Below are 23,816 nucleotides of genomic sequence, written 5' to 3'. Positions count from 1 at the left end.
CACACACACTCATACAGAAACCAGCAAGCTACTAACATCGAGAAGATGTTGCCTGGTTGAACATAAATCCAATGTCCCAACGTCGCATGCCAACATCATACATTTTTAAAAAGCCAGCAGTTATTTGTAAAGTATGGTGACAAAAAACCCAACATCTGCAAAACCTGCAAAACAATGTTTCCATCTTCTGCTAATAATCAATGTATGTCTGATGTTGGAGCTTGATGTCAACCCATTATTAATATTATTATATTTTACCGATGTTTCTTTAATGTCTGTAAAACATTGGGTTTTGACATCAATCCAGTGTTGTTGTTCTTTTAGTGGATACATGACTTTCACAGATATTTATTCAATGTTTATCAAACGTTGGAGATTAATGTTTTTTCAAAATATTTGACTTTTCATTACAGCGCCCAATGTAATGTCTTTTTAGCACTTTACAATATGTGTCACAATTAACAGTGCTTACGAAAGTAATAAACATTTTTAAATGATATTGAAACTAATGTCTCAACTAGTTATTAACCAACACGACACTATTAATCATTTCCAAATGTTGACGCATCAGAATTTTGTAAATAATAATGGATTGAGTAGTTAAAAAAAAAACGAGTGGTTGGAATGATTAATAATGATTAATAATGTATTAACTAGTCTTAGTTAATAATTAGTTGAGACTTTATGTCATAAGTACTGTTAATTGATGTACCCTTATTGTAAAGTATTACCTCATTCATTTTTCACAACAATTCAACATCCGTCTGACATTGGAGGCTGATGTCTACCCAATGCTGTTCTTGACAAATAAATTCAATGTCTACACAGTGTTTGTTGGGTTTTGATGTAGATGGTATCATTGCTAACCAAAAATCCATTGCTAACATTACAACATCTGTAGGGTTTCGATGTCAAGCCAAAGTTGGGTTTTGATGGATGTGTGACTTAAAGTTTTTTTCCTTCAAACAAAACCTGTACAATATGTGGCTGTACAATATTGAAGCTTGATGTCAACTGGATTTCCTTTTTTTCTTTTAACAAAAAAATTAATGTCTGTACAGTGTGAGTGTTTTTGATGGCTTCTTCATTTACAATCCACTTTTTAATGGGATTAAAACTCTTCAACTTTGGTCACATTATTAGATGTCGTTTGCTCCGGTTAATCCAAATAATGTCGACCAAACACTGTCCATCATCCAACAGTGTAGAGAGGAAAGATACACGTCCATGTCTGAACAGAGAGGCCAGTTCGTGGTGTATCCAGTTTTTTATATCCTGTTTGGATATTGCCTGTTTGGAGATCACAGCGCCCCCTAGTGTTTGAGGTCACACGGCAGTCTGTTTTTCACGTGTTTGATAGATGATTTGAGTCTTGATCTCAGGTCTTTTCCCTCATTGACGGTGGGTTTTCTATGGTAAAAATGAAAGCTTATGGTGCAGCACAGATCTGCTGTCCTTTGGTATTTTGTTTGTTTGTTTGTTTGTTTGTGTTCTCCGGTACGGCTGCAGCCAGCAGTTCTTCCAGATCGTTGAACAGTTTCTGTTGTCGTTCACACTATTTACACACTGGAGGAAATGTTCTTTCTTCCTGAACATAAAGTAGGAAACCAGGAGATAGAAGGTCTGTCCAATCAGCAGTCCTTTCTTTCTGGACGGGGGAGGGATCTTCTGGGATAAACCCTAGAATACCAAAGACGTTTTAAAGGAGAATGTGTCCTAAATTCTCTGCATATCTGTTTGAGAAGAACACATTTGGTAAAACGGTCTATTCTGGTGAAATCTATAGACTACAGATTTCTGTACTTTAGACGTTTTACGCTTGGCAAAAAGGTTAAAGGTCTATAATAGTTTGAAAATAGTTCTTTGAGTCTTAATAGTAGTGTAAGCCTTAATCTACAAATCCACAAAAAGTGTAAGCCTTAGTCTACAAACTAGCTTTGGATATCTTAAGTAACTTTGAAGCACTGTTGTAAGTCGCTCTGGATAAGGGCATCTGCTAAATACCATAAATGTAAATGTAAATGTAATTAAACTGTTTATCAAACAAGGAATCATTAATGCCTCTGACTCGATCTGTATAGAACCTTGAAGTATCCCCCTTTTTTGAACCCAGCCAACCACATGCTCATGTAATTATCTAGAACCAAGTGTTTTACATCAAACACACTCAGAAAGAGTATACAGTACTTATCTGTCTTAAACAGAGAATATGCAGAGAATTTATGAAATTGTGTGGATTTGAACTTGCTGATAAAATCTGGTAAAAATCGTTCGGGTGAATTATAATGTTTGGTTCAATTGCACAAAAATTGCACGAAAATGTTGTCGTTGTACATTGTACTTCTCATGCACATCTTAACAACAAAGCACAGCTTTTCCAATTTTGCATTTACAAAAAAAAAACTGCCATTTTTAATGAAGAGTAGGGGGCAGGGCGAGGGAGGAATCGTCAAGTTCTTTCTCAAGCTTTAACAAGAGTTTCATGTTTTGTTACGAGACATCTATCCGTTTCTGGATGACATTATTCTAAAAAGAATTCAGCATTTTTATATGAAAAAAAGACTTAATTAATCAAGCAAGCTGAACAGTTAGTTCAGTCAGGTGTTTTTACACTGTAAGCAAAATGAGATATGTAAGTCCTTCATTTTGATAGTAAAACCTTTTTTTAATGGTTCTAGACAGAATCAGTTGCAAATGCCTTTCCTTATGTGCATTCATATGGTTGATTGCATCGTCCTGGTTCTATTGAGAACTCTTGTCTTGTCTTTACTCTATACCCTTAAAAAACAGGGTTTTCCAAGTGTTCTTTAGTAGAGTTTTCCTAGTTCCTGGAACTCCTCTTTGAAGAACTCCCCTTTATACGGGAGTTAAGGAGATTTTATGGTTACCCTTGCTAAAGATCCCTCAATTGGAGAACTCTTGCATGACTGTAGTGTTACCAGCAAGGGACGGTGGCTAGCTTAGCGCTTTTAATTCCGAGGTTAGGTTCGTTTCTTTGTGTTTCTCTTAGTTTAAGAGTTAGTTTTCCAATGGCATTCAGCCTAATCGTGCAATATCCTGTGTTGGGTCAACCTGTAACGTAAATGGACATGGGTTTGTAGAAACTGGTAAAACCAGATGCATGTTATGGTGATTGCTGGTTCTTTACAGCGCCCCCTTGTGTCTGAAGAGTGCCATAAACTGAACACATTGTTGTTAAAGTTGGTAATGTGGTGGTCCCGGTCATACGAATGGGGTCATGACGGTGTTGGAGTGGCGTAGGCCCTGGATGGCGGCATACGGACCCTGCTGGAAGTAGTGGTGGTAGCGAGGCATGTGGAAGGATGGGAAGGTGGGACCGCTGGCTTGCATGGATCCCGCCAGGGCGGAGGGGGTCAGGGGGACGCCCAGCCGGCCGTAAGGGGGCAGAGAGCCCTGAATGGGGGGTAGAGGCCCTGCTAGGCCACTGCCGGCGGAGCCCAGAGCCTGCAGGGACTGTGGAGGCTGGAAACCCGAAAACCCTGAAGACGAGGCGACCCAGGAGCTCAGGGAGAGGTTCTCAGAGGCTGTGAATGCAGAACCTACAGGATCACAAGAACACAAGGCAAACATTCATTTACTTTCTAAATAAAGGTTCTGCAGCATTCTGTACACTGGTCCATGTCTCACAGGTGTGGACAGGAAGTTCTGGGCGGTGATACATCAACTCTAAAGCTCCTATAGCACCTGGCGCAACTAAGCGAGCTACTAACATCGAGAAGATGTGTTCTGGTTGAACGTGGATCATGACATCAATGTCAAGCCAACCAAATTCCAATATTGTCCCAAAGGCGCATTCCAACATTGTACAGTTTTAAAAAGCCAGCAGTTATTTGTAAAGTATGGTGACCAAAACCCAACATCTGCAAAACATGCAAAACAATGTTTCCATCTTCTGCTAATAATCAATGTCTGTCTGATGTTGGAGCTCGAAGTCAACCCATTAATATTATTAATATTATCTTTTTACAGATGTTTCTTTAACGTCTGTAAAACATTGTGTTTTGACATCAATTCAGCGTTCTTTTTTCAGTGGATACATGACTTTGACTTCAACACATAATTATTCAATGTTTATCAAACGTTGACTTTGACTTTTGATTACAACTCCCAATTCAACATCTGTTCAACATTACGTTTTTATGTTCAACCTCTAGGGTCACAATACATGAATGAATGCACACATTAATTTACCATCTATATAATGGTTCTGCAGCATCCTGTAAACTTACATGGAGGTTTTTTAAAGTTTTTCCAAGGAAAAGTCTTCATGTAATGGTTCGCTAGGTAATAAAATGTGATCCTCGTATGATATGAGAACATTATGTAAAGGTTCTATGCAAATTTGAGGATTGTTGCAAGTCTTCTATTTTTTAATGGGTGATGTTAGATGTTAGACTGATTTATCTTCCTGTAATTGGTTTTAATAAAGTCTGAACCGTCTAAAAATCATCTGATCCGGACTGAGAACGACCTCTTTTGCTTGGAATTTCGTTGCTTTGGTCCCCATAGTTAGAAAGTACTTAGAATTCAAAGCATTTAACTCAGTTTAAGGGTTCTCCCAAAAATACAGCTCTCTAAGGGTTGGGTTGGGTAGTCGAGTTTAACGCCACATCAGCTCGTCGGCTATTTCGCGGCAGGAAAGGTACTGTCTAATCACAAGGTTCTACGATCTAAGCCATCGCAAGGCAGACAGACACAGACAGACACACAGACACATTCACTCACACACTCACACCTAAGGGGCAATTTCAATCAAGTTCCAATTAGCCTGAACGTGCCGTCTTTGGACTGTGGGAGGAAACCGGAGAACCCGGAGGAAACCCACGCAGACACGGGGAGAACAGCTCTCTAAGGAACCATCCATATATATATATATATATATAAAAAATGGTTCTTTATGGAACCAAATGTGGTTCTTGTGTAATATAGCACATACTGTAGAACCTTCACATGATGTTCATGATTGCTTGTAGAACATTTACAGTAAATTATGGAAAAGTTGAGAAGGTTTGGATTCACATTAAAAAAAGGTTCCGTAAAGAACCCATCCATTGTTCCTGGTGGTTTTGTTGGTACCGTGTTGTGTTCTCACCTCGGCCGTGTGTGGAGTGTCCGTCCTCCCCCAGGTTCTCCTCCTCCGCCGTGTACGTCCGTATGGGAGAACGAGCGTACGAGTGCTTGTGGATCAGATTCTCAACACTTTCCCTACAACAGAACCCAACACACAGCGCCGACATAAACACCTGCCCACAGGTACACACTCGCACACACACTGCAGAACACATTTAAACTGCTGGAGTCACTTTTTTTAAATTATTGTAAAATCTTAGTTTCTCACTAACTTCAGACAGTCTGTAACTGATTTGGTTGAGTTCTGCTTCTTTTATTCTTTTATTTATTTTATTCCTTGTTTTATTTTTTCTATCTTCTGTTTAACTTTTCAACTTTTATTTTATTTCGTCCTCTATTTCTTACTATTATTCTAATTATTTATCTCTTTGCTTTACTGCTTTACATTTTAGCCTGTTCACTTATCCTTTTGAGAAACAAACCCTTGGTTAGTAGCAGCTAATCTCTCTGATACCATATGATTCAATAAATATACACTGTAGGAAACCCTATAATGCGTTGTTTTCTGTTAAAACACATGCAACATTTTTATTTCTTTACTTTATACATCAATTTTAGCCAGAATCATTAGCTCTGGCTTTTAAATATGACTATCGACATGCCCACTCCAAGAAAAGCAGTCTAGAACCAGGGCTGGTTCAATAGAATCTGGCAACACTTGTTTGTATACCAGGTGAGCCCCAGTTTCTACCAAGTCAACCGTTTTCCTGAGATTATTCACGTTCAGCTCATCCAGGCTCACAGTGCAGTTGTTCCAGGAATAAATCAGATTTCGTCTGATCCGTCACTTTAACGTGCAATGTGTGGTGCAGGCCGACAGCAACACAACACACACACACACTCATGTCCACACCGAGTGTGTGTGTGTGGTCTGTGCAGTAAGTGCATTAGGCCGTGTTAGGGCGGGTCCTGAGACGGGCTCTGAATCAGAACGGCCATGCGTCCGCATTAGACCCCAATTCAGTTACAGAAGTGCAATATCTGTCAGCGGACCAAAACTAATCTGTGTGTTTTCATCTGCGGCGCGAGGGGGGAGGGGGGCGGGGCGAAGGAGAGGGGGGCCCAGGGCGGCTGGTTTCAATCAGTCACCCCAACCAATCAGATTAGTGTGTGTTTTAGTGCACTGCCCGACTCCAGACTAATGCGATTTCTGCAGCTCCCTGAAGATCAATTGATCAGATCTAATTCACAACCCTTCAGAACAGACAGAGAGAGAGAGAGAGAGAGAGAGAGAGAGAGAGAGAGAGAGAGAGTCTGAGAGGAAGAGAGTCTGAAAGAAAGAAAGAGAGAGTCTGAGAGAAAGAGACAGAGAGTCTAAAAGAAAGAGAGAGTCTGAAAGAAAGAAAGAGAGTCTGAGAGAAAGAGAGAGAGAGTCTAAAAGAAAGAGAGAGAGAGTCTGAAAGAAAGAAAGAAAGAGAGAATCTGAGAGAAAGAGAGAGAGTCTAAAAGAAAGAGAGAGAGAGTCTGAAAGAAAGAAAGAGAGAGTCTGAGAGAAAGAGAGAGAGTCTAAAAGAAAGAGAGAGAGAGTAAAAGAAAGAGAGAGAGTCTGAAAGAAAGAAATAGAGTCTGAGAGAAAGAGAGAGAGAGTCTAAAAGAAAGAGAGAGAGAGTCTGAAAGAAAGAGAGAGGGAGTCTGAAAGAAAGAAAGAGAGAGTCTGAGAGAAAGAGAGAGAGAGTCTGAAAGAAACTGAGTTAGAGAGTCTGAGAGAAAGAGAGAGAGTCTAAAAGAAAGAGAGAGAGAGTAAAAGAAAGAGAGAGAGTCTGAAAGAAAGAAATAGAGTCTGAGAGAAAGAGAGAGAGAGTCTAAAAGAAAGAGAGAGAGAGAGTCTGAAAGAAAGAGAGAGGGAGTCTGAAAGAAAGAAAGAGAGAGTCTGAGAGAAAGAGAGAGAGAGTCTGAAAGAAACTGAGATAGAGAGTCTGAGAGAAAGAGAGAGAATTCGAGTCTGAGAGAGAGAGTATGATAGTAAGAGAGTCTGAAACAGAGTCTGAAAGAAAGAAAGAGTGAGAAAGAGAGAGAGTCTAAAAGAGACTGAGATAGAGAGTCTGAGAGAAAGAGAGAGAGTGACAGAATCTGAGAGTAAGAGAGTCTGAAATAAAGAAAGATTCTGAGAGAAAGAGAGAGTCTGAGAAAAAGAAAGAAAGAAAGAGTCTGAGAAAAAGAGAGTCTGAAAGAGACTGAGATAGAGAGTCTGAGAGAAAGAGAGAGAGTGAGAGTGTGAGAGAGAATCTGAGAGTAAGAGAGTCTGAAAGAAAGAAAGAATCTGAAAGAAAGCAATAGACTGGAACGTTTAAGAAAAAGAGAGTCTGATATATTTATTTGAAAATAATCTAAATATAACCATGCTTTAGGCTCCACCCACTAATGATAAGGCTGGATTTTAAGGGGGATTAAGAGAAATGTTTCATAATCTAAGAATTGGCTTAATCCATGGCTGGGAATCTGATTATTAAAGTTTAAGGGGTTACAGTAAAAGTTTAAAGCGTTACAGTAAAAGTTTAAGGGTTACAGTAAGAGCTTAAGGGGTTACAGCTAGATTTTAAGGGGTTACGGTAAGAGTTTAAGGAGCTACAGTAAAAGTTAGAGGGGTAACAATAGTTTAATGGGTTACAGTAAGAGTTTAAGAAATAAAATCAGAGTTAAACAGGCAACACCTGGAGTTTACATGGTTAAAAGTCACTGTACATTCACTCCCAATACCTCTCAATGTCGGTGAGTCTGGACGAGTCTCTGAAGCCTTTAGCGAACGGGTTACTGTCTATCTTCAGTTTAGTGATCTGCAAAAAACAAAGGGATAAAAACACAGTTAGTCTCAACCTTCATTCTCTTCGTCCATCCGTCTCCTCCTGCCTAACACTGTAATCTCTCCAGACTAAACAGCAGACTGAGAGTCCGCCACTGATCCTCCCACGTGGAGACGTCCTGAAGCAGTCTGAGATTATTCATCAGGACCCACAGCTGCTATCTACCAAACATTTCACAAAGACTTTCAAGGGATAGTTCACCTTAAAGAACAATCCCTCCAGTTCCCACAAACACCATCAATGGAGAACTTTAACCAGGACATGTTTGCGCTCTGGAGGTTTCTTCTTCTTTGGTTCAAAACTGGATCTAGATCTTACAATGGTGCTAAATGCAGTATGCTAACCTAAAACTACTTTTAAAGATATTATCCCTCATGTTACATATTTTTTTTGTAGAACATGGCTGTGTTTTCCAAAATGTCCTAATATTCTGAAAGGAGATCTCCAGTGTTTTATTGTAGTAAAACATGATAAAAGTTCTTATCTTTGATGAATAGCACACCTCCGTTCTCCCACAGCGTTCAGAGATCCAGAAATTTTAACAGTTTATCCAACAAACACCCTTCAGACTGGGAGATACGGAGCATAATTTACCCTGATAAATCACTTTTTACACCTTTATCCAGCTCAAAGTAGCTCCACACCTCCTAACTAGAATCCAAGAGGAGAGCCCTGACATTTAAAACCAGGCATTAATAACTTGATTAGTGCAGAAGAACCTTATTATAAAACAATGTTTACATCCTATAACACTACTAGCTTCAGCTCCAAGCGCTGCCATCACTGAACTGATAATGACATAGACATATATATATACATATATGAAAAGCACAAAATTACTGGATCTAAGAAAGCTGCTGGAGAGTGGAGGGGAGCTATTAAACAAAGCTAAGTACTTTTTATCATGTTTTACTACAACAAAAGTCCATTTTATTCCGGAGTTAACACGTGTTACACAGAACCTTTTATAGTATTTAAACTTTACATAGTATTTAACAGGGGCGTCGCCTGGCCTGGGCTTCCGGGGCTTTAGCCCCGAATAATTTTCCAGTAGCCCTGAATCTGTATTATTAGTGAGGAGACAGGCCGCTGACCCGCTGTGTGAATGGAAAACCACTTAACGCTAATCACAGAGCCAGTTCAAGGATAAAGTTCCGCCTTTCAGGAGAAACAGCCAATCAGCTTGCTGGGTTTGTGGAGCATGGTGGGTATTAAACTTGGTTGTAACTGAATCAGATACAGCAGTGCTGCTGGAGTTTTTAAACACTGTGTTTAATCACTCTCTGCACAGTTTTACAGTGTTGTAAAGATAGTAATGTACATGCAAATATGTAGAGAATTATTATTATACAACTACAAAAACTACAATGATTAATAGGTGTAGTAACAAAAAGATGGTCATAATGTTCTGCATGATCAGTTTATCATCGTATATATTTTGATTCATATCCTACCAGCTGGTTCTGGTAGGCGGTGACGGCGGTGAACTGGGTCTCGGTGAAGATGAAGGAGCGGAACTCGTCTGATTTGAGGTTGAGCAGCGAGGCGGTGTGTTCTTTCTTCTTTATAATGTGAACCCGAGGCTGATATTTATGCATCGAATTCAGAATGATCTGAAAACAGAACAGAGACATTGCAGTTTTTTTCCAGTTGCTATCGGACTGAAATGACTGGCATAGTTAAGTTATTTAAACTGACACACAGAGAGGATATAACCTCTACAATTCAAAACAGGACTTACACAAATACACTGAACACAGTTAATATAAATTTAATCGACCAATAAAGCCACCTGACCAGAAACACCTTAATGTTGTTACCACTTCAATCAGAAATTAAGCTCTACAAAAAGCTAAAAAGACTTTTTAGGTCTTGCTATTTTGGCTATTTTTAAATGTTGCTATTTTGTACAAATAGGCATAGAACTGGGTGCAGTAAAGAATGTATTATTTTTATATATTTATTATTAATGTTCTGTTTTATTATTAGAATAAATGAATAGAAGGATAAACGTACATGTCCGTGCTGGTCCAGCTCGTTGTTGGTAAGTTTGACCTTCTCAAAGGAAACCATCTGTTTCAGCAGCTGCTCTCCGGTGAAGGGGGAGTCAGGATGGACATATAGTCTGTAATAAAACACATTAAAAACACACACAGCCAATCAGATTCTATTAAAATACATGCCTACATGTGCCTTTATTCTAAATACATAGGATTTGACATGGACAAATAATCAATGCCACACAACCTGGCCTAAAAAAAAAGGTCACACTCTAATATTTGGTTTTCCTGCCTTTATCTCTGATTGCAGCACACATTCACTGTGGCATTGTTTCAATAAGCTTCTGCAACGTCACAAGATTTATTTTAATCCAGTGCTGCTGGATTAATTTTTCACCAAGATCTTGCAGCAGCATTGATGATGGTAGAGTCTGACCAACCGCTGCACAAAGCAGCTCTTCTCCATCCAGCACATCCCAAAGATTCTCAATGAGGTTAAGATCTGGACTCTGTGGTGAACTCTCTCTCAATCCATGTGTGAAAATGATAAATGATGATCTCATGCTCCCTGAACCCTGAACTCTTTCACAATTCCAACCCTATAAATCCTGATATTGTTCATCTTGGAATATGAAGAAAAAATCCATTGATGGAAGAATAACCTGCTCTATATTCAGTATATCGTCGCTTTCCAATGAAAAACACTAATCTCCATTTTTGTCGATTTTTAGTTTACTACATAATTTGAACAAACAATCTGTCCCTTACACTATGCTAAAATTTCTTGATGAACGGACCAATAGAAACTCTTCAAAATTACCTGCAATAAACTTTTTACATTGACTTCCACTGAAAGTTTACAAGTTTTTTTCTCTCTCCTGTTGCTATTTTGGAGATAAGTGTTTTTAATAGAACAGTGACGATATTCAGGTAGTCAGCTGACCTCATTCTTTCAGCACATACTGTTGCTGAACCTAAACCTGCAGACCGACTGCAGCATCAACCAACCAACACATCATTTACTTACTTAAATCCAGGTGGAGACTTTTTTTATTTGTTTTATTTTTTTATTTTTGGGCAAATTTATTGACAAGTGCACTTACACCCAAACAAACTTAAAAAATGTAAGACCACAGACATTTAAAGCCAATATTTTCTAGTAGTATAGTATTCACACTGATGAGTCCCTCTGATGGCAAAATAAAAAAGAGCTCACTGATTTTGAAAGTGGTTGGATTTGATTGTTGAGCTGCATAAGCAAGACTTTTCTCAACGTGACATGACTGCTAAGGTTTTGTATTTATTAAAAGATCCTGAGGGTTAGGGAACAAACAATTCAAGTGATAGAGCCAAATAAAACAGAAATGTGTATGTAGGGAATTTTCACTAAATTTGTAAAATTATAGACTTAGTGAAAAAGGTGTGGCACCATGTATCTTATGTTGCCTTGAAGTCTCAATTTAGAGTCATTAGGGGGTCGTAATAAGCACTTGACATGCGTTTGAGTGTTTTTTGGTCGGATGGAAATGGACGCCATTAGAAAAAATATTTTGTTTATACTTTGGGTCTATTATTGTAAAAAAAAAAAAGGTTGACCGTCAATATGCAGAAAGATCCTCCACCCAAATTAAGGCCATTATTGGTGTTGACTAAGCTCAACAACAACCAGATGGCATCTGCAGGGAAAGAGCTTCAGAAAAAAAAAAAAAAAAAAAAACCCAACCCCACAAAACTGCTCGTTTTGACTTTGCAATGGAACACCAAATATGTGACATTGAAACTGGAAGAAAATGTTGCACTCAGGCGAGAAAATGTTTTTACCTTGATGGTCTTGAGGCTTTTGCATTACTGGTTTTAGAAGGAGACAAGGTCTTATGATTTGAGTTTTTTCTTCAATGGAACAATTAAGCTTCAGGAGAACAACATCATTCTTTAGAACCATCCTGGTTGTACCTCTGCTTTTATTCCGATTGAGAACATTTGGGGATGGATGGAAAGTGACTTTTACAAAAATGGACATCAGTTTCAGACATCTGGAGCAACGTTCCCACCACTAGCCTCCTGGAAAAGCTTGCATCAAGCATCCCTAAAGTATTGTATGAAGTGATCAACAAGAAAATGATGAAGTTCCGCATTTCTGAGTCGCTTTTTTTACTTTTGTTTTGATTTCTGTTTTGAGGGGGTTTTCAGTTGTTTTCTTGATAAGCTTATTAACAACCTATTTCAGTTTGTGAAAAAATTTAAATCTTTTGTCCCTTAATTTTTCTTTCAGCATTGTGAAGCTCTACTTAGAACCTTCTTAATATTGAACAATGTAAAACCATTGCAAGTCATATTAATGGTACTTTTGGTATGAATTTACCTTCAGACAGCCTGTAACTGTTTTAGCTTTTTGTTTTATTTTTTTGTCTTTTTGTTTATTTAATTATATATTTAATATTTTAGCCCTTTTAGCTTATTTATTTTATTCATTTCATCCTTTTATTTATTTTATTACTGGTTTTACTTTTGGCCTTTTTCTTTTAATTTCATTTATTTCTTCCTTTTGTTTTTTATACTTTTTTTTACTTTTTTAACTTATTATTGTTATTTATTTTAGTTTTATCGTTTACTTTTTAATAATTTTGGTGTTCTTTTAGTTCTCTATTTTCTTACTTGTGTTTATATTTTATTGTTTAAATTATTTATCTCTTTTTTTTGTGTGTTACATTTTAGCCTGTCTGCATGTATCCTTCTATTCTGAATTTTTTTTTTCTTAATTAAATCTTAGCCCATTAAGGTGACGTCATGTAAAAAAAATGTGGGGCTACACCTTATTAAGACGTGGAAACAAGACAGTTAAGTTGTGGGAACAAGATAGTTAAGTTGTGGGAACGAGATACTAATGCGTGAGAACGAGGCGTGGGCATGGCTTATTAAGGCTTGGGAACCAGTTAATTAAATAATAATAAAGCTTGCGTTTCTGTAAATTAATGCTCATGAAGAAACTGTAGATGGATGGATGGATGGATATGAATATTACAGGCTTACCGCGCGGGCAGCGGGGGGTCGGCTTTCCCGGCTACCAGCCAGGAGGAGCGGTGGTAGGCGTATCTATAGCGCTTGTTGTCCACGGCGATGATATCCATCAGAACAATGTATCTGCAGTCCGGCTCCACCCCACTGAAGGAGACGCGGATAGTGGGGAACATCCGCCTACAAACAAACAGACACCATAATACATTATTATTACTATTATTATTACCATTGTCGAGCTTGACCTTTTTTAGCGATGTTTTTGTCTCTGATAATCTAACAAACAGTATGTAGCGATTTTAGGATCAAAATTACAATATTTTAACATATTTTTTTGGACTATCAATGAACTTAAGATTCAGCTTTGGGGTGAGTGTGTGATGTCGGAAGAATTTAAATCGTTTTGAATAAATTCAGCCACACACAGTATACGACATACAGGTGACAGGTATATTACTTTTATTCTAAACATCGTTTCAACAAACCAGATGGTAGTACACCTGCACCCTGCACACATGGTGAATAGAGCTAAAAAACAGTAATTAACTGCTTGTCCAGGATATTCCTGTATTTAGATTAACGTAATTTGCAAAAGAACTAATAAAATTTACCTATGTTTTTAAATTTTCCTGCAGAAAACGAGTTTTAGGCAGTAAAGACTTAATTATTAAAGCTGCATTATTGCTACTGTGAGCTGACTGGTAGCCGAACTGATGCAAGAATTGCAGCTAAAACACTAAGTTTAAAATCATTATAACTGGAGTTTATAAGCTTAATAACTGTAGTCTACAAGCTTAATAACTGAAATTTAAAAGCTTTATTATAACTGGATAACAAAAGATTTATAACGGGAGTTTAAAAGGTTTACTAAAACTGAAGTTTATAAGCTTTATTATAACTGGAGTTTAACATGTTTATAACTAAAGTTTTAAAGCTTTATTATAACTGGAGTTTTAAAGGTTTATAAGTTTAAAAGCTTTATGACTAGAGTTTAAGAGCTTTATAACTTAAGTTTAATAGGTTGCAATTTTTTGCTCTGAGAGAAGTTTTAGTTTTTAAAAATCTAAAAAGAAAAGAAAACAAAAAACACATTGTTTGTGCACCAAACAGTGTTATTTTTTTTGTTGAAAAGATATTTAAAATACGAGTAATACACCTGTTATTTGTGTGCAAGAGTTTGTATGATTTACATATAAATTGTTCAAATTTACTCAAAATCCACGATTAGGAGTTTTTTTTGAGGATTGGGGCGGGGTCTCACTCACGCCTAAAGCTCTGATTCTACTTTATTAATAATAATAATAATAATAATAATAATAATAATAATAATAATAATAATAATAACAGTAGTATCAGTGTTCTATTGGTGGTTAATTTGGTGATTGGTATTTGGTCTGACCTTCCTGACTTGGTGATGATCATCTCTGTACCGAGCTCGTGGAACTTGTCCCACAGCTCTTTGGTCTCGAGACTACAGTTGATGTTCTTCATGTCCTCGCTGGGCGCGGCAGGAGCGCGTGGGATCAAAGGCTCGGCGCGCTCTCTGGACTCTCCGCGCTCGCGGGAATCGGCGCGCTCGCGACTCTCCTCTGCGTCCGCGCGCTCGCAGGACGAGGACTGCGCCACGAACTGCTCTGTAAAAAACACGAACACATTATTATTATTATTATTATTATTATTATTATTATTATTATTATTATTATTATTATTATTATTATTATTGTTGTTGTTGTTGTTGTTTTTATTTAGCATGCATGAATGTTATACCACAAAAATGGTTCCACAATAAAAACCCAACAAATAATCCCCTTTTTCTTAAAAAAGAGGTAAAACGTGTTACACTCAAACGAATTTATCTAGCTAACAAAACACGCCTAAAGTCGATTTACAGTTATAATCCTCATCTGCAACCACAGCACTTCCGATTTTTTTTATTTTGTACACAAAACAAATGTAAAATATGTTCGACATCATGAAGAACACTTAAATTCCCGCTAAATAAAAACTGATTGATTTTATTTTTTACTTTACTCGCGGACGAGGAATTTATAGGTGTATGTTTCCAATCAGTTGTTTTGAATACTCAATATCACTATTCAATATAAAATACACATACAAAATAATCATACAAAATGTATTTTCTGTGTTTAGTTTAGTTGCTTAAAAAGAGATTTGTGACATCTGTGATATATTTAAAATATATATATAAAAACCGCTCGTTTCATTTTAACCGTTAAGTTTAGTAAATAAAGGAATATTTATTTATTTATTTTTTGGCGGTTGATCTAAAAGTCACACTATATTCTAAAATATTGCATAAATAAAATAAAATAAAATATAAAATAAAAGCGTGCACGTTCTCTTAATTATATTTCTAATACGTTTTTTGTATGATTTTTTTTATTACTACTATACGTCAGTATGCAGTGTAAAGTATAATACAGTATCGTATATACACTGTATGAATGACGCTGTATATATCATGTCTACTACTGAATAAAGAAATATATAGTAAATATAAATATAATAATAATAGATTATCATGATTGATCTTAATTAATTTGCAGCTAACAACACCACAATATTAAACAATATAAATTTAAATAATGTAGTGAATAAATTAATAATTACATAAATGCATGGCCCATGAAATGAACATGGGCAAATATATACATGGGTCTTGTTTTTTTTTGTTGGTTTTGATTATTTTTTTCTATAAATGTTTATATTCTTCTTAAGCATGCTTTGTTATTACGGGTGTTGTTATTATCGTTCTTAAATATATCTATAATATTTATTATTCTTCAAATTATGATTTGAGGTACATTTTGCAACTAGTAGAGAATCTAGTTTCTAATAAAATGAAAGCCATGTTTTAATTAGGAGTTTTAGTAAATTAATCCAGTTAATTCAATATTTATTAAAAACAATTACTTTTAGCAGATACTTAAACGTAAGTATAATAATAATAATAATAATAATAATAATAATAATAATAATAATAATAATAATAATAATAATAATAATGTATCCCATATCCTCGCTGTCCAATGAAACACGAGTATCCCCATTTTTGTCGATTTTTAGTTTACTACATAATTTGAACACATTAATTGTCCCTCAGACTGTGCCAAAATTTACTTTATTTAATTTATTTTTGTGCTAAAATTAACTACTTTTACATTTACTTCCACTGAAAGTTTAGAAGATTTTTTCTCTCTCCTGTAAAGTTGCTGTTTTGGAGACTATTGTTTTTCATTGAACAGCGACGAAATGCATTATATATAGTATATGTATGTATCTATCTTGTAAGCATCTACAGGTAATCATAACATTTCCAGTATGCAATATAAGTGCAAGTATCTGTATATAATAATAATAATAATAATAATATACCTCATATGTATAATATATATTTTAAAAACTGATACTCTTAGAAATGGTTTTCGACATTTATAAAGAATGATATCTTGAAAAAAAAAGAAAACAAGCAGTAAATAAACATTTGAATGGTTGAACCCTTTCATGGATTTAGAACCATTATAAACACTGCAGAATGTATTTCCGTGTATACATAGGACCTATCTATAAACTAAATACAACTCAAAATATTACATTTGTTATTTTAATTGTAACACCAGTGGATTTTTTTTGTTAAAATGCAAAAAGCCAAAGGCAAATGAAAAATGTTATGGGTTTTTTGGTTGCGGTTCTATGTAGAATCGTTATAAACGACTCCGCTCTTTAAAGAACACCAGAAAGGAAGGTGTCGTTGAATTCAATTGGTAAAATCGTTTATTATCATGTTCACGTGATGAATTGGATTTCTAATAGTGGCGGAATATAAAACTGGACCAGAATATTCGCTCTAAAAGCTTCACCTATCGAATATACTTAATACATTATGGAGCCTTAATCCGATCATATCATATACGCTCAAATTAATATTGTAAATTAATATTATTTTAATGTTTTATATATTAACACTCCGCACCCGCGCTAAAACACAGGTGTCGCGCGCAGTGTTAATATGAAGTGAATAATTAATTGTTAAGAGTGTAGATGGTGTAATCGTGATTAATGATGGTGTGTAGCGGTTCTGAACAAAATTAAAATTAATGATTTATTTTATATATATGCATTTTTATAGCTTTAACTGTGTGTGTAGTGTGTGACTATACCAGCCTACAAATCCCTCGGCGTTTCCTCAATCGTTTTACCAGCAGATTAACCATTGTAACTACAGTTAACAGCACACAGTAAATTTGCCAGTGTTCAATTAGTGTTATTTTATTTTGTTGTTTTTACTTCTATGTTAATTTTGCTTTTCATGATGATAGTTATTTTTTCTCATTTTTATCATTAAATATAAATCAAATTATCAATTATGTATTTTTATACTATTATATTTTACTCTATGTTCTGTATATGTGTTTTAGAAAGTCTTTTCTTTTTGTCCATTTATATTCTATTTAGTGCTAAATTAACACTGTAAGCTGTTTAATTTCGAAAATTATAGTCTTCATTTAATACTTTAAGTGCTGATTCAACAACAACAAAAAAACTGTTTTAATCAACTGTGTGTACAGGTGTGTATACTCACCCAGCGGTCTGATGGTGTTCTCTTCGGGTTCCTTGTCTTTCTCCTTGCCGCTGGCCATCAGAGCAGCTATGGAGAAGGCGTTCGCTCTGGAGGAGAGCTGGGGCTTTGGGGAGCAGCTGAACTCCATACTGACCTCCAGCACTGATCAGAAAATACATTTTATTACATATTAATACAGTAGGATATTTATATAGCCAGGAAATGCACCCAATATTAATACAGTAGTGTATTTGGATAGCCTCAAATATTGGTTCATTAAAATACTCTAGTTTTAAGACAGTATTATGTTTGGATATAGCCTCAAACATCAATCAGAAAAAAAGAATCCAGAATAAACAAGTAGGATAATAGGATAGCCTCAATCACTGATCAGAAAATACCCAAGCACTGATCGAAACAGTACGATTTTTGGATACAGCCTCAATCACTGCTCAGAAAATACTCCATTATTAAACAGTAGGATATTTGGAAATAGCCTCAAGCACTGACCAGAAAATACTCCAGTATAAAAACAGTAGGATATTTGGATACAGCCTCGATCATCAATCAGAAAAAATACTCCACTATTAAACCAGTAAGATAGCAGTGAATCATCAATCATTGGTTCATTAAAAAAATACTCAAATTTTAAATCAGAAGTATATTTGGATAGCCTCAATATCTGATAGGAAAATACCAGTATTAACACAGTAGATAATTTGGATATAGCCTTAAACATCGATCAGAAAAAATACTCCAGTATTAAACCAGTATGATAACAGGATCAATCACTGATCAGAAAATACTCCAGTAGTAAACCAGTAGAATATTTGAATAGCATCAATCACTTATCCAAAAATACTCCAATATTAAACCAGTGCAATAATTGAATAGCATTAGTTAATGACCAGAAATTGCTCCAGTATTAAAACAATAGGATATTTGAATAGCCTCAATCACTGATTAGAAAATACTCCAGTCTTAAAACATTAGAATATTTGGATAGCATCAATCACTGATTGGTAAATATCCAATCACTGATCGTAAAATACTCCAGTATGCAGTAGGATATTTGGATATAGCCTCAATCACTGATCAGATAATACTCCAGTTTTAAACCGTAGGATGTTTGTATAACCTTAATCACTGCCTAGAATATATAAAAACCGTAGTGTATTTTTGATAGACTAATCAGAAATTACTCCAGTATTAAACCAGTAAAATAATAGGATAGCCTCAAAGACTTAAACAGTATTTGCATAGCCTACGTCAATGACCAATAAATACTCATGAATTGAACCAATATATATTTTGGATAGCCTCAAACACTGATCGAAAAATATTCCTGCATTTAACTAGTAGAATATGTAGATAGCATCAATCACTGATCAGAAATGACTCAGGTTTTAAAATATGAGGATATTTGGATAGCCTGAATTACTTAATTATTAATCATTTCACATTTAAATCAGTGTATAAAAAGTGTATAAAATATTGTAAAGAAATCCGGACGTCCTTTGTTTGGTTTGATCTGCATATTTTTTGGTATGTCATTTCCGTTTTTTTTTACTTATATTTTGGTATAGCTGTCTCTTGTTTTTTCCTTTTCTTTTGTTATTGGTTTTCGGTTTGTTTGGGGTATATATTTCCTTTTTTAGTATAACTGAAAATTTAATAAAATTGTTATTGTAAAAAAAAACACGCTGCTTACGCCGCTGTTAATTTAGAGGGTAACAATGAAGCCACATTTCGCGAACAAATAAACATTATGATAAATGTTACAATTCGTATCTCTTTGGTCTATATCGTGTGTGTAATAATCGTGCAAACTCAAAACTGTTGATGTTGTAAAGTCAGCGCGCCTCTAGAGAAACAGGCCAAGCTTAGAGCAGACCTGCCCGCGCCGCAGTGCACCTGCCCCGGCAGGGAGCAGCGGTACGTACCGCTCCCAAGTCAAAGCTCCGGAGCTCTTTACCTGCACCCCGAACCGGGATAAGCCCCATTGTAACAGCTCCCACCAGTAACTCTCCTCCAGTTACACTCCAATAAAGAACTAATTATTTGTTTAGCTTCTACTACTTACATTTTAAAAATAGCCTCCTTACTCCTATTTCATTTTTTTCCTCGTTTTTATTCGTATCGTTCAATAAAACCCCTTTCCAGATACATCTTTCCATCCAGAGTGAATCGGATTGTGATTGGAGGTAAAAAGTATAAACATAAACCATTCCGATACCCTTTTGGTTTATACTGTGTTCCATCACACCTGCACACGCCCCCCCCCCCCCCTACACTCCAGCAAGAACATAGCAGACGTATGTAGCCTAGTATGAAGATGATCCGTCCAGACAAACTCCAGTCCAACTAAGCTAAATATATTTATATTGTTCTGTATGTAAAATGCATTAATTTTTTAATAAGCATATATGCAGATGATACACGAAGGAGGAGCCTAGTGTAAAATCCCAAATTATATTATCAACATTGCCATTTTATTTTTTAACATTAAAGTCATTATGGCTTTTGGAACAATGTGAAATCACTCCAGTTTTAAACCAGTAGAACAATAGGATAGCCTCAAATACTGGTTAGAATATAGTATTTTGATAGCCTCAATCACTGACCAGTAAATACTCCAGAATTTAACCAATATAATTGTTGGATAGCCTCAAACACTGATCTAAAAATATATTCATGTATTAAACCTGTAGGATAATATGATTGCCTCTATCACTGATTAGAAAATACCCCAGTATTTAACCAGTACAATATTTTTTCTGATCAATCATGGATCAGAAAAGTGGTTTGGGGAGGGGGTAGGGCAGTATAGGACTCTGTGGGCGTGGCCTAAGCTTTTGTCATTAATGGCTTTATTTTTCCCCTTTTATACTTTAAGTAGTTTTGAAACTAGTATACTGAGATAGCCTCAATAACGGAACTAAGAATAATTCACTATTAAAACAATAAGATAGCAGGATAGCATAATTCATTGGTTTATTTAAAAATACTCCGATTTTAAACCAGAAGAATATTTGGATAGCATCAATCACTGATCAGAAAATACTCAAATATTAAACTTTTATTTATATTTGAATAGCAATAATTAATGACCACAAATTGCTCCAACATGAAACCAGCGAAATAACAGGATAGCCTCAATCACTAATCAGAAGGTGCTTCAGTAGTAAATCCGTTGAATATTGGATAGCATCAATCACTAATCAGAAAATCCAGTATTAAACAGTAGAATATTTGTATAACATCAATCACTGGCCAGGAAATTAGCTCAATATAAAAAACATAGCGTATTTTGATAGCATTAATCATCGAACAGAAATTACCCCATTTTAAACCAGTAGAATAATAAGCTAGCCTCAAACACTGATTAGAATATACTATTTTGATAGCCTTCATATACTGCATATACATATACATACTTTTACTTAAATAGCTAAAACTTCAAAATTTAACCAATATATTTTTTCGGTAGCCTCCAACACTGATCAGAAAATATTCCGATGTTAAACCAGTAGGGTAATACGATAGCCTCCATCACTGATCAGAAATACTCTAGTTTTTAATCAGTAGAATATTTAGAAAGCATCAATTATGGATCAGAAATGACTCCAGTTTTAAAATATGAGGATGTTTTTATGGCCCCAATAATTTAATGAACGTTATATCGTTATAATCATTATAAATCAATCATTATAATTAAAAAAAGGGTTAAGCTGATACTTCAATTTCTACAGAAATATTTTAAACCATAGTATACTTCTACCTACAGAGTAATAAATGAGAATACCAGTAACTCTCCATCAGTTACACACCATCAGTTATACTCCATCAGTTATACTCCGACAGCTTGGATTAGCGTGATCAGAGCGATCGTTTAACGGGTCAGCGTGAGCCGCGGTTAGGATAAAAAATAAAAGAAAAAGCTAAACAATGTTTAAAACTAAAACGTACACACATTCAGATCAGATACTTCTTCGTTGTACTATGATACTCTAATACTCTTTGTAGTGCGTATAGATAAATAACAGCAACAACAATAATAATGATAACAATACAAATAATTACGTTATTGAGTCTATACATTTTACTATTTTTACTATTATCAAAACATAATCACAGATCAGAAAATGCGTGACTCTTAAACAATACAATATCTGTTTTGCCGCAACTACCGATAAGAAAACATTCCCATTAATAAATCTGTGGCACAGCCTCAAATACCTGATCGGAAAATATTCTCAATATTAAACCACATTAAACCATATAAAGTATGGATAAATTATTGTGTGTGTGTACATTTTGCACAATTTACAACACAACGCTTATCCAAAACACTGCTAATTAATACCGCCGATTTTGCTGCTGCTGAAGGTAATACAACTGTGTGAATTTGCATTTTGCCAATATTGACACTAATAAAAAAAACAGCTGCTGCTAAAAACAATAAAATAATACAATTATTAATACTAGCAGCATTACAGGCCCTGGAAATAAACAATACCATATCGCTCATTCTAGCGACATCAGCAACAAACAACAAGAGTTTTAATCAAATTATAATAAGAATAAGATGAAGTTAAGAAAATCTACTGGTGTTTATATACATTAGATCATACACACCCAAAAAACACTAAATAGCAAACTAAAATTGCTAATCACTAATTCATATTTAATAACAAATAGTAACATTAACAATAATAATAATGACTGTGACTTCTTTGTACTTCTGATACTACTACTAATCATAATTATTACTTTTAAAAACCACTGCTTATATTAAGACCACGTTTTTTCTGCCAGCATTTTTAAAGAGTTTTAAAGAGGTGAATAAACTAGCGCTTGTAAAAAACTGCAATACTGCAATACCAAAAACACAATAATAATAATAATAATAATAATAATAATAATAATAATAATAATAATAATAATAATAATAATAATAACATTGTATATATGTTTTAATTTTTAATTATTTTACTAATAAAGCTAAACAAAAGGTAATTTCAGCGATGTCATTGCAGGACTATTTTGGTTTCGGTAACAATAATGTGTTTAAAGAACTTACATAATTTTTAACTTTGTGTTTTTTCACGTTCACATATTCTTAAAAAACAAGGTCCTTCACTGAATCAGCTCAACGCTCAATAAACCGTTTGAAGCACCATTTGTTTACCACAAGTAAAGCGCAAAAGACAACAGTAATAATATTGCATCATTACATCATTAATTCTTGCGATATTAATATTACTACTTATATTATTACTACCGGTTAAATTCTTACTGTAACTGTTACACAACAACACAAGCAATACTACGAATCCTAACAGACAATACTATTAATACTAATAGCACTTTAATACCACCATACGATTACTACTACTACTACTGTTACTAATCTAATAATCATACTAATACTAATACTAAAACTAATAATAATAATAATAACAATAATAATAATTTTTTGGCCCGCCACCACCAAAATATAGCTAAACAGAAAACAAAATCATGAACATATGTGCAATTTTAACTAATGATTATGCTACGGTTTATCTTGTGTTGGATTATTCTGATTTACTGTAATGTACTACTACTACTATTGCTACTACTACTATTGCTACTACTACTACTACTACTACTAATAATAATAATAATAAAAATAAATAAATAATAATAATAATACATCAGCAGCCACTAACACTACTACTACTGTTATTGCTACTACTTATAACAGTTAACTTAAAACAGTAATTATTAATAAGCGTTATAAGACATCCATAAATGTGTTTTTATTTCCTCAGGAGTCTCTCTCAGTTCTTACCTCGCTCTCTCTCTCGCGCTTAGTGTCCGAATTGCCCCGGCGCGCGCTGGATTTGCCCCTGCAGGCTCTGGCGCAGATGATCCGGGGTAGTTCCTCAGATCTGCGGGTTCGGGGTTTGCAGGATTATGGGATGTTCAGGCGGTGGGTGAGGGACTAGGTTTGGACTCTTCACTGTCCTCAACTTCAGCCCTACATCCCCTCTGCGCGCAGCCAACCAATCAGCAGCGCCCCCGCCGCGTCACCGCCTACCGCATGGGGGTGGAGTTAGGGTCGTCGGGGGGCGTGACTCTGGAGACGTCATCACGTCCGTCAGAGAGGTGCGTCAGAGAGTCTCGCTTGTAAAACGAAAAAATAAAATGAAAAAAAAAAACTATTTTAATTATAAATACATTATGGTGGAAAAGTATTTGTTCCAAAAGTATTTGTCCCTT

The 23,816-nt window shown here is 35.3% G+C and overlaps 1 protein-coding gene across 2 annotated transcripts; it reads right to left on the bottom strand.

The window, feature by feature from the left end:
* Window positions 1-332: 332 nt before the first annotated feature.
* tbx20 (T-box transcription factor 20) lies at window positions 333-23,566 on the bottom strand. 2 transcript variants are annotated; one of them, XM_007239735.4, is made up of 9 exons: window positions 23,386-23,566; window positions 17,571-17,711; window positions 14,367-14,601; window positions 12,983-13,147; window positions 9,969-10,077; window positions 9,407-9,565; window positions 7,849-7,925; window positions 5,114-5,226; window positions 333-3,560 (listed from the first exon to the last, which is right to left on the bottom strand). In XM_007239735.4, exons 2-9 carry the CDS (start codon window positions 17,695-17,697, stop codon window positions 3,223-3,225), a joined length of 1,323 nt encoding a protein of 440 aa, XP_007239797.3. In that variant the 5' UTR covers window positions 17,698-17,711; window positions 23,386-23,566; the 3' UTR covers window positions 333-3,222. The 2 variants fall into 2 exon arrangements, with proteins under 2 accessions (XP_007239797.3, XP_049325095.1); XM_049469138.1 differs by having other exon boundaries at window positions 5,114-5,230; window positions 7,850-7,925.
* Window positions 23,567-23,816: the final 250 nt, after the last annotated feature.

The sequence above is a fragment of the Astyanax mexicanus genome, chromosome 1, assembly GCF_023375975.1.
Source record: "Astyanax mexicanus isolate ESR-SI-001 chromosome 1, AstMex3_surface, whole genome shotgun sequence".
Lineage (NCBI taxonomy): Eukaryota > Metazoa > Chordata > Actinopteri > Characiformes > Acestrorhamphidae > Astyanax > Astyanax mexicanus.
This window is presented reverse-complemented; position numbering and strand designations above follow the sequence as displayed.